Raw genomic sequence first — 12,325 nt, 5'->3', positions numbered from 1 at the left:
CTGCCCCGCGCCATCACCAGTGAGCCACATGCTGCAGGAGGCGATGCTCAGACATGGCCTCTGCAACAGCAGCCTGGACAGCGGGCCATTCCCTCCAGGCCTGGGGACACAGGGCCGCCTCGTCCAGCTTCCTTTCTGAGCCCCACAAGACTCTGCACAGCTGGTGAACAGGACAGACCAAGACCTGTAGGCTGGGACTATCAGCATGCCCCAGAAGGGCGAGGTGGGCTGAGTTGGCGACATCTCTACATGGAAACCGAGCTCAAGATGTTCTGGGTCCACCAGCTCTGGGTCCCAAGTGTGAGAAGAGGCACACTCACCTGTGTGGGTGGAGGCTGATGCATGAATCCCTGTGGCGAGGCAGGGGGTTGGAGGACTTGCTGGGAGCCAGAGAAGCTCCCCGTGGGAAGCTGCTGACCTGTGGAAGCGATGACGTAGCTTGGCTGCTGGGTGGGCTGAGGCAGGAGGGATGGTGGGTAGACGGGACCCGCGGGGGGCTCGGGAGTCTCCCCCGAGGACTGCCGGCTCAGGGTCAGCTGGCCGAACTGCGTGGCCACGTCCTCTCTCTGCAAGCCATCGAGAGAAACCAGGACATCAGCAAAGCTGGCTGGGGAATGGGAGGGGCACACAGAAGCAGACACAGGACACAGGCTTGCCCTTACAGGAGGCGGAGTGGGGACGGTCTGGAAAAAAATAAATCAGAGGAATTCTCTGTCCAAAACAAGAGAACGTAACAAGGGAAAATAGATTTTAAACATCTTGAGGATCAGAGATGGTCAACGGGTTGACCTGTATCTCCTTCTTTCAATGGAAACAAATGATTATTTTTTTCACTGTGGGCTCAAGATCTTCAGGATAGCACTGAGATGAAAAGGACTTAGTGGTCTATCCTAGAGGGTCATCTGGTCTACCAGCAATAGCCCACAGACTCTGCCTACTGGAGAGAGACAGGGGGACTTGTACTGGCCTTGGCTGCTGCAAAAATGGAACCAGGACTGGTGTCATCAGCAGGCTGAGTGGGATTCCACTTGTAAAGGGGTATTTACTCACTGCCTGGCCTAAGGTTAAGGGAGAATGTTCACTCTCATTGTCCAGAAGGACCTAGTACACTGAGGGGAAATGAGAGGGCTCTGGAGGACTGGGATACTAGGGGAACATCTGTATCAGGAGCAGAGGGTGATGTCAGTTACCATCTAGATACTGATTTTAAGGTATTTCCCAACCTTCACACCAAACTCATGTGTCTCTCTCCTCCTGATTTCTAACTCAGAGGACATCCAATTCCTGCTTAGCTTGTACTTGCCTTTTTATATTTTTTTTGGCTGTGCATCGTGGCATATGGGACCTTAGTTCCTCGACTAGGGATCGAAACCCTGACCCCTGCAGGGGAAACACAGAGGTCTTAACCGCTGGACTACCAGGAAAAGTCCCAAGCTGGTAAACTTTTAAAAAGGCTATCAGACTGCAGGAGCATTAAATGTGGGACAGATGACAGAAAGGAAAGCATTATTTCCGGAGAGGAGTGGCAATGTCCTGGAATGAGACATTCACACACCGCGCCCCAGCTGACAGTCAGCTCAGGGCCCCCCACCCAGCATCAGTCCACTCGGCAATAGTAAAACCCCAGAACACACTCTCCCAGGAGAAACATCATCCCCACAAAGATACAGTACCAGGGGGAACTGCGGCGTTGGAGACACGGGCAGGAGTTGCTGGGGAGGAAAAGACACAGTTGGGTATTGCACGGACTGGGAGGAAGCCTGCAGCCCCTGGACAGACTGGAGGAAAGAGAAAGCTCATCAGGTCAACAGGTAAGTGCTGGGGGTTGCAATCCCACTGCCTCTGAAGCACACCACCGTCCCGCACAGGCAGTCTTGGTTCAGTGTACTGTGGAGAGGAGGGCCGGCCACAGATGGGAATTCAGAGCCGGGCAGACAGGCACCAGTCAGCCTTGGGGGAGGCTTGCTGCCCAGATAAGAAATCATGTGTGTGAAACTGCTGAAAAAACTGTAAAGCGCTACAGAATTTAAAGAATTTCACTTAGGTTTTTTTTTTTTTTTTTTTTTAAGAAATATTGTGAGACTTTTCATGTTGGTGGTGGTGGTCAGATTCCCTGGCTCTAAAAATATAGTCCAAAGGCTAAGAGTTGCCAGGGTGGAAATTTTTTGTAAGAAGCAAGAAAAAAAAAAAAAAGGAAAACTGAGGTTCGCCTTGGGCACTTCCCTGGACACCTCAGGTTTCTGTGGCCATGTCCACGTGTTGCCCTAAAACAGAAGGGCAGCCCTACGTCTGTCCAAGGCACAGGTGAACAGCCAGGCCACCTTGGAATGAGCTGGTTTCTGTTCTTCCCATTGGTAAGGCATTTCATATTGAGTCTTTGCAGACACGCACACTGCTCTGCATTGGGAATGATGACAACAGGCTGAATGGGATTGAGTTCCGTCCCCAAGTCAGGCTCCTTGACCATACAAGCAGCATTTAGATCCAAGACAAAACTTGTCATTCCTGTTCCCAAGCACAACGCCTCAGCACGCAAGTCACTGGATGGGGTGCGTGCTCAGCTGTACCTACACTTACGAATTCAGGTGAAGTCCCATTAGCTTATCAGCCAGGGCTCTCGGTGGCCAGCTTTTATGATGGAGTTGAGTGGACAGGGGTGGTACCCATGGGAAATAGCCCCTTCCTGACGCATCGCATCTCCGAGGCTGGCATGACCTCTGTCTCCGCACGCCTCCCCTCCCTGTCTTCCCACCAGCTCTTACCTGGGTGACCAGGGGGCCGGCCATTTGCGGCTGGGCTGGCTGGACCTGCTGTTGGGGCTGTGGGGAGGGCTGTTGCTGGGGCTGCGGCTGGGTCTGCCCCACTATCGTGCTACGCAGGGGCTGCTGGCTGGCTGGGGGGTTGTAGATGGCGGGGGTTCCATCAGGATTCACGAAGGGCTGGCCTGCAAACGGGACCATACCTTGGTCAAGGGAAACTTCTCAAGCCCTCTTTGGACACAAAGAACCCCTCTGAGAGATGCTCAAAATGGAACCTGAAGACAAGGACGCCAGAACCTTCACCAAGGTGAAGACTTGACTGTTTAAGACTCATCTGGTTGAGCAAAATAACAGCATAACAAGTCCAAAGCAATTTGAGATACTGCAAATAAAGCCACCGCCTTCAGGGTGATTCGCTGAAGCTAAGAGTACCTGTGTGCAGTGGCACCTGGAGAAGGAGGCCTGTGGAGACCTATGTGTGTGGTTCTGGACCCCGCAGCCATCAGCGAGGTAACTTACACTGAGAGGTAAGGAATGTTTTGCATTGACCGCTCCGCGGCATTCAGTGACTCATTATTTACCAGTACATTTGCTTTGCTTCCACTGGGCTGGTCACCAACTCCATCATTATCTGTTCCACAAATATAAGTACAACCGGAATACACTTCAGGCATTCATTCACTTCTCTAAGTAGACAGCAGCAGGGGAGGGGACTGAGATTTTGAAAGTGGCGCATAATAAACCCATCACAGAACCATCTGGTCACGGTGAAGCAAATACGCATTGTCTTGTCCTGTGAAATACTGGTGTGGTTCACTGTTATTGTTCCTGCCATTTGAGGAGTATTTTATAATTTACAAAATAGTATCATTGGGACCTCACTGGGCCTCTGAGGAAGAAAGGTGTCATTGTGTTGTGTTTCTGAAGAGGAAAAATAGGGCCACTAGGAAGCTTACAGGAATAAGGGGCTGAAAGGAGAAGGGTAAAGGGAAGCAAATGAAAGAGGGGGAAAGAGGGAAAGGAGGGTAAGGGAGAGAAGAAGTGGGTTTCCAATATGACAGGTGCAGCAACAAGCACCTTACACCCAGGGCCCTCTCTTCCAAGCAGCCCACAGATGCGCAATCTCATTCCACTTTATTATTTTTTATTCATTTGGCTGCGCCACGTGGCTTGTGGGATCTTAGTTCCCTGACCAGGGATCGAACCTGTGCCTCCTACAGTGGGAGTGTGGAGTCCTAACAACTTAACCACCAGGGAAGTCCCTCATTGCACTTTTAGAGACAAGGTAATCAGGGTTTGGAGGGCCCAAGCAACTTATTCAGAAATAAATGAAGCAGTAAGTGAGACGCTTAGGAAATGGCTCTGGTCCATGCACCTCCCATCCCACCAAACAACTTTGGTGAATTATCCAAGTTTGCATGATGAATACATGGGGCAGTGAATGAGGTTCCATGAGAAAAAAAAAAAAAAAACCCAACCATAACTGAAAACTGTTCATTAACACATGAGAAGTTAGGAGAGGTGTGGGTCATGTTTCAAGGTGGAAATCACCCTCAGGATTGGTAGATAAAGACGACCCAGAATATGGGTGAAGAGGTGGGCAAAGTGCTTACAGATAAAGAGCAATGGACTTAATTTCAACTCATTTAGGAACTGATATGTGACTTCCCTGGTGGCCCAATGGTTAGGACTCTGTGCTTCCACTGCAGAGGAAGGTTTAGGTTTAGGTTTGATCCCAGGTCGGGCAACTAAGATTCCAAATGCTGCACGGTGTGGCCAAACAAAACAAAACAAAACAAAAACCTTCCTTTAAATACTGATGAGCCTACCTGCAGGGCAGGAACAGAGATGCAGATGTAGAGAAGAGACTTGTGGACACAGGAGGGGAAGGAGAGGGTGGGATGGACTGGCAGAGTAGCACTGAAACAGGTGCATGACCATGTGTGAAACAGACGGCTCTGGGGAAGCTGGTGTGTAACACAGGGAGCTCAGCCCCGTGCTCTGTGATGACCTAGAGGGGTAGCAATGAGGGTGGTGGGAGGGAGGCTGAAGAAAGGGGGAAAATACATGCATGTTTATGGAGGATTCAGATTCATGTTGTTATACGTCAGAGACCTACACATCATTGTAAAACAACTATCCTCCAATTAAAAATGAATTTTAGAAAGTGAACAAATAAACACGGATGGCTCTGGAAAAAACACCTTCCTTTAAAAAGAAAATTAGGAGCTGACACGAAAGCTTTAGCATTTCTCAAATATTCAGCACTCCCCTCAATATGTGTGTGTGTGTGTATCCAACAAGTAACTTTATATGCTGCATATTCATGAACATACCTACCAGAACCACAGAAGTTCTAACAACAGTTTTATAACCAACACAACATGGTGTGATAGAAAAGCAAATGTGCTAGAATTTTAGTCACAGAACAATGACTAAATTTAGAGGGTTTTTAAAAAAATGTTCTTCATAAGCACTTGTTTCTCTATCATTGTTATTTAATTTTAGCTATGTTTTATTGTCTTATTGTTCTTTTTTCCAAAATAACTCTTCTGAATTAAAAAAAAAAATCTGCAACCCATTTTTTTTTCCTGCAAAACCCAACAATTCAAGAAAGAATTAAAAAAATAGCTCAATTTACAGAAATCTACTGGCCCATTTGGGGTTCTAATCCGTGTTCTTTCCTCCTATCTTGTATCTTAATAGGTAAGAGGAAAATTTTAGGTTCTTAACATTAAAAAAAAAAATCATAGCCACTACATATGAAATCATTTTCAAGTCAGCCTTACTCTATGCTCACACACACACATATAAACACAATCATGCAAAGGTGGAAAACAAAAAGAAAATGATCTTTACTATTTCTATGACTTTTTATTAAATTGGATTTAAAAAAAAAAACAACCTGCTATTTGTGGATTTTTGGTCACACCACATGGCATGTGGGATGTTAGTTTCCTGGCCAGGGATCGAACCGATGCCCCCTTCATTGGAAACACAGACTCTTAATTATTGGACCAGAGAAGTCCCACTATTTCTGTGACTTTTGATTTACCCCAGTAAGAACAAAGGAAGTGTGAAAAATTGACCATACTTAGGGGTGTAAATATAACTGTAAAGTATTTAGCTGCCATTTTAGATTCTCTGTTTAAAATAATATTATTGTGCTTGGGACCAGAAGAAAGAAATCTCTAAATAACGACATGTGAAAATTACTAGGGCTTCCCTGGTGGCTCAGATGGTAAAGAATCTGCCTGTAATGCAGGACACCAGGTAATTCCTGGGTCGGGACAATCCCTTGGAGAAGGGAATGGCAACCCACTCCAGTATTCTTGCTTGGAGAATCCCATAGACAGAAGCCTGGCGGGCTACAGTCCATGCGAAGTACTAAGAATTCATTTGGGTAGGGAGAGGGGACAGGCTCTTCTGGAAAGAGAACATAGTATAAAACGTTGATTTTTATGCTCACCAAGGAACAATGGAGAGAATCGAGGAAAATGAAAAAAGTCAAGACAAATGCCAGGGAAGAGACCAAAAACAATTTCCTATGAGGGCCGGGAGGTGATTCTTGGTTTTCAAGTCAGGCTATGATGGCCTCTCCATTTTCCACCTATTCACCAATCCAGATGCAATTACGACTGAGTACAGACAACTAGTTTGAATGACAGCAGATGAAAACCAAAGGAGAAAGGCTCACTAGCTCTAGGACTATTCCACTTAGCAGAGGTTCTCCTGTCAGAATTGCGGAAGCCTGCCCAGCAGGCCTGGCACGGGTGTTGGCAGGTAAAGAGTGACAGCAGCAAGCCAGGGCTGTGAGCTGAGCCAGGGCGGAGAGCAGGTTTGAATGCAGAGCATCCGCCACTCTCAAATACATGACTTGAGGTGAAAAACGTCTCCGCTCTTCACATCAACGTGTGTAATGTGCAGCCGACATTATGTTACTAATAGATAATGACTGAGCCCCTGCAAGGGACCGAGGCTCTGTTATCCAGGGAGGCAAAACAAAAACAAAAAACTCAGCAGGACCTCTCCTCATGAAGGACTTACAAATGGGCTGGTAACAAGGAAATGAATCCAGGGGCAGTTCACACTAAAAAGAAAGTAATTATATGCTCTTGGTTTCCCATACTAAAGCATGGCCACCATGTACCTGGCAGAAGGGTATTTAAAAAGAAAGGGAGGGCAGGATGGGAAAAATATCTTCCTTCTTAGTTCTTAGAAAGTGAGCAGTCAAATGATAAAGAAGTTGGCAGTTATGGATAAGCAAAGATTACTTCAGGTCTTGCAAAGACATGTTTTTAGACAGCACACAAAAAATTCAAGGTGCATTCAAGCACAAGGTGGAAGCAGCTCAGATAAATTGATTCTAGATGTCCTGTGAAACACAAAAAGCAGAGCGTTACAGAAACCCACGAGGAGCATTCGGAACAAACTAGCCTTCAAAGGCAGCTCAAAGTCAAGTCCTTGCAGATGGTGTATTCTTGCATCTCACGCTCCTGAACTTTAGCCAGACAAAAGCAGAGCAAAATGGCAAAACAACATACACGGACACTAACAAGGGCGTGAGGCGTGCCAATGCCTGTTGACATCTCTGGACAGCACCATGTTGGCAGAAAACTGCCAAAGACGAGCCTTCGGCTAGAAACTTCCCAAAGGAGGCTGAGTCTAAGACAGCTGGAGGAAGCTGCATCTCAAGAGTCAAACCCAGGCTTGCCTGGCAAGGATGAAGGCGTGGTCCAGACATAACTCTTGAGCAAAGAGCCTCTGATTCCTTCATCCAGATGCCCACAGAGCAAAGAAACAACAGTCAACACAGGTCCAGAGTTAGAAATGGACCAAGTGGGAGCTGAGTCTAAAGACCGACAAAGTAAAAAGTCCTGGTTGTATTGGCCGAGCTGCAAGAATGTATATGGATGGGTTGGTTTCAGTTGCAAATACTCAGTGTCAAGTAAAAGTCTGGTCCATTGTGCCGACAAAGGAAGTTTCATTTTTGTTTCAGTTAGCAGACAAATGATGGACAGGCACCTTAGAATTTCAAATCATCGCTTGTCTTATTCCTGCTTAAGACAGGTATTTTTATCCATCATCATTTTACACATGAGGCACATTCTCAGATATATGACACCGGATGAAAAACTGCTCTACTCTCCACATCAGCATGGATGATGAATGGTAGACACTGTTTCAAAAATATGTAATTGCCGAGGACCTGTGTCTGAGCGGAGTGCCTCAGGCTACTTCATCATCCACTCCAGGGAGGCAAGAAATATAACCAAGTGTGGCTCCTCCCCACAAGCTCAGGAACATGCTGGTAACTGGGAAATGGACCCTGAAGCAATTCAGCCAAGAAGCAAAGGGGTCAGAGTCTCTGGGTTGAATACCGAAGCACCTATCATGTATTCGCAGACAGGTAGTTAGGAAATGGTTAAGAAAGCTAAGAGGTGTGGATTCTAGGAGGGGGCAGCAATGCCAGAGAAAGATGAATTTTGGCCCAAAGGAGGCAACTTTCCAGTTTTAATAGTAGCGTCATGTGATTAGATAGGGACTTCCCTGACAGTCGAGTGATTAAGATGTCACCTTCCAATGCAGGGGTTGTGGGTTCAATCCCTGAATGGGGAGCTCAGATCCCACATGCCTCACAGAAACAATACTGTAACATTCAATAAAGACTTTAGAAGTGATCCGTATAAAAAAAAAAATCTTAAAAAAAGAGAGATTAATAGCCAAGGAGACAGACTCACACACAACATACCAGAAATACACATATACACACACAAATATGATATATGACACATATATATCTATATATGTACACATTTTTTTTTTCCTTTTTTGGTTATATCACATAGCTTGTAGGATCTTTGTTTCCTGTCCAGGTATGCAATGTCGGGCCATGGCCGTGAAAGCACGAAGTCCTAACCACTAGACCAGGAGGGGATTTTGTGCGTATTTTTAATTGACAAAAATAAACACATTCTGGAAAAGAACAAACATCATAACTTACCTTACATCTCACCACTCATCATGGTATAGAATAATTTAGTACATTTTCCTCCTGGTCTAGGGAGAGTTTCATGTCTTTCATTTGTCAAATCACAGATGTGTGTATGGAGACTCTGTTCAACAGTGTTATTAGATCCTTTTCTTTAGTTAGGACCCTTTTGCAAAGGAGATATTTCAATAACAGCTCTAAATTATTCATGCCAATGTATAAAAATTGGGACTTGGCACCAAGAAGCACTTTTCTTCCCTTTTCTATAAACAAGATTATAGATGATAATATACACATACACATGCACATCCATGCTATCATTACAAATCATTCCCCTAAAAAATACTCTGTTGAGCTTTTTGGAAACACTCTGCAATTTTGGTTAAAACATACCACTCAAAACTACGCTTAGTGGATACTCTTGTCTACAAACCCTTCCTATCTCAATTAAAAGTGAAAGAATTTAAACTGACAGCATCTGATCACACTTTGAACTGTGCCCAGAGTAATGGATATGATCTTGGTTTTCTTTTCATTTCCTTTATAGTGCTTACAATGATCCAGATAAAATAAAAGCAATCTAATATCCTCCTTACAAGTATCTAATCTGAAAGCTTTCAAATGGTTTTCAATAAAATGATTACGCCTTCTTTCCCCTAAAGCTTATGGCATTTTCAAAATGTCTCAGTCACACACCGTGCCTTGAGAATGTGCCATATGTTTTCATGAAAATGTCGCAATTATTCAAGTAAGTATTTTACTATCATGCTCACGCATCTCTGAATTTCCTAATTACTAGACATGTGAAAACATGGAGTCACAGCACTTTTATGAGACTCTTAAGCAGCATTGCATTTTTAAATTTAGTTCAGCAAAGAAATACTCTGGAATAATCTAAACCAAACCATAGATATATTTTGAGGAAATTCAAAAATTTTTTCCATCTCTTTCAAAGGTTTCTAGAGAAGTGACTTATTGATATCAAGCCTTCCAACCCAGGGTTTCCCAGCCCTGGCACTACTGACCTCTTGAGCTGGATAATCCTGTGGTGTCAGGGGCTGTCCTGTGCATTTTGAGATGTGTAGTAGCATCTCTGGTCTCTCTCCTTAGATGCCAGTAGGAGCCCCTCCTCCCCAGGTCATGATAATAAAAATATTTGCACATATTGCCAAATGGCCTTGGATGCATGGGAAAACTGCCTCAGGTTGAGAAGTATCCCTTACAGAGCAGGTGTTCATTAGTCTATTTGCCCAGTGCTCTGGGTCCTCTGAAGTTATTGTGCAAGTTAACTGACCACTAGAGAAATTAAATAAGTACAAAGCAATTTAAGATGTACAAACTATTAGGTATAAAACAAACCACAAGGATACATTGTACAACATGGGGAATATAGCCAGTGTTTTACAATAACTATAAATGGAGTATAAACTTAAAAAATTGTAAAGCACTGTATTTTGCACCTGTAGCTTACATAATGTTATAGAACTATACTTTGATTTTAAATAAGTAAAAAACAAAACCCAACAAAACCCAACAACAATGGCCATTCATCATGAAAGAAACAGCAGTCATGAAATTAGCAATTTTCCAAATCCCACCAAAACCAGCCTAACCCTAAAATTCCTGAAATATGTAAGATCCTGTCCTCTGCATTCTCTTGTCACTGCTGTTCCTTAATTCCCAGTGGTATCTGTGTGGGGTTGTAAGATGAGAAGACAGTTTATGTAGTGAAGAATCTGCTATGTGTCCAATTGAGATCTCAAGTTCCTAAAATTATCTTGAAGTGAAAACACTTCAAACACAACAACAAGCTAACCATGGATTTAGCCTGAGAAATATCCATTTTCAATGAATACCTCACAGTTTATCACTCCACAGTTTCTGATCTTAGATCCTAGGGATACATGAGGGAAACCATGTCCAGGGAAGAGAGGCCAGAGAGAAAAGTATATTTCTGGAAAGTATCTGTATTTTGATTTCCACATCAATATTGATATTGATACTGAGATACAGATTCCAGCTCTCTATAGATCTGCTCTTCCTAAAACAAGACCCTCAACCACCATTCAGGCCCCAGGAACTTTCAGACCACTGGCTACCAAATTCAAAAGCTCAGACACAAGAACAGACATCAGATCTTGTGTCTCAGTCAAAGAGAGGTGATGAACGAACCTGTGTGTGGATTAAGGAGGATGCTTCCGGGCGGGATGCCTGTGGCAGCTTCGAGCGGAAGGAGGATGTAGCTGGTGCCGCTGGGAGCGACCTGGCCCCCCATCCCGTTCTCTGGGTAGGTCACACAGCCAGGAGAAGTGGCTGCCACGCCCGAGACCAGCGGAGTGCTCTGGAGAGGTGGATACGTGCGTGACAGCGATCCTGAGGAGCCTGCACTGCTGGAGGACTCGGAACCTACCAGAGAGACATAGATCAATGAGTCATTCCACATGGAGAAGGGGAGAGGAACCACTGCTTACTGTAAACAATCCATCACTAAAGAATCTGAGGTGACTGCTGCAGGATGAGACTAACTAATGCCTCTCCCACATTTTATTTGTCACATGTTTTTCAGATAGATCAGACTCCCAGGAAAAGAGAGATGAAGAATGAGCCCCCAGTTCCTGGCATTTCACTTACCACTAGGGTGATGAGCTGGTAAACGGTACCATAAAGCTCAGAACTCAGTGCCTGCAAATTCCTGTCTCCTTGAGTAGTGAATGATGTGGAAAGGTCTCACTGAGCTTGAGTTACGACACTAAAATGACTGGGGGACATCCCTGGTGGTCCAGTGGTTAAGAATCCCCCTTGCAATGCAGGGACATGGGTTCCACCCCTGTTGGGGGAACAGAGATCTCACATGATGCACGGCAAATAAGCTCACATACCACTACCAGAGAGCCCACGCACTGCAATGCAAGATCTCTCCTGATTCAAAGAAGATCCCACATGCTGTTAACTAAGATCCAATGAAGCCAAATAAATGTTGTTATTCAGTCACTAAGTCCTGTCTGGTGTCTGACTCTTTGTGGCCCCATGGACTACAGCATGCCAGGCTCCTCTGTCCTCCACTGTCTCCCAGACTTTGCTCAAATTCCTGTCCACAGTAGCCCAATAAATAAATACATAAAAGTTAAAATGACTGGGATGGAGGTTAAAATGACTGCAATTTAAGGAGAAGTCCGTGGTCATGCAGATAGTTCTAAAGAACTAGTTCTCCAACATCCGTAAAGCTGAATTTTGAAAGGTCGTAGTCAGAAGTGATCTTTCCCCTCAAATGTGAGTAGAAGAACTGGCTCATTCCTTCTAATTAAGATCTATAAAGTGCTTAAGATCTGCACCAGATTTTGCATATTCACAGAAGTCTTATTAATATGATCAAGAGGTAAATCAAAGAGGTCTTGGCTGTCACGATAATGATTGATCATTCTTCAGATGACACAAGAGCAGAACCATGCAGGGATTTGTGGACTGACGATTTTTCAAATACATAGGGTCAGTGTGCAGAAGCCACTGAGATGGAATTCAACGCTAATCGTCTCCCTTTCCCTCCAGTGTGGACAAGAAAAGCTACATTCCAAGT

General features: G+C 44.8%; 1 protein-coding gene across 10 annotated transcripts in view; it reads right to left on the bottom strand.

Annotated features, from left to right (window-relative positions):
- The window catches only part of ARPP21 (cAMP regulated phosphoprotein 21), a 162,349-nt gene that overhangs the window by 56,905 nt on the left and 93,119 nt on the right, over positions 1–12,325 (bottom strand). For 9 of the 10 annotated variants that reach the window (XM_061127709.1, XM_061127715.1, XM_061127711.1 and 6 more), the window contains 4 exons: positions 10,924–11,157; positions 2,763–2,944; positions 1,674–1,778; positions 321–566 (listed from right to left, as the gene is read on the bottom strand). In XM_061127709.1, the coding sequence (XP_060983692.1) occupies positions 321–566; positions 1,674–1,778; positions 2,763–2,944; positions 10,924–11,157 (767 nt within the window). The remainder of the gene's footprint in view (positions 1–320; positions 567–1,673; positions 1,779–2,762; positions 2,945–10,923; positions 11,158–12,325) is intronic. The other variant, XM_061127714.1, reaches the window with a different exon arrangement.

The sequence above is a fragment of the Dama dama genome, chromosome 24, assembly GCF_033118175.1.
Source record: "Dama dama isolate Ldn47 chromosome 24, ASM3311817v1, whole genome shotgun sequence".
Classification (NCBI taxonomy): domain Eukaryota; kingdom Metazoa; phylum Chordata; class Mammalia; order Artiodactyla; family Cervidae; genus Dama; species Dama dama.
The sequence above is the reverse complement of the archived record's forward strand: the minus strand, read 5'-3'. Positions and strand labels throughout refer to the sequence as shown.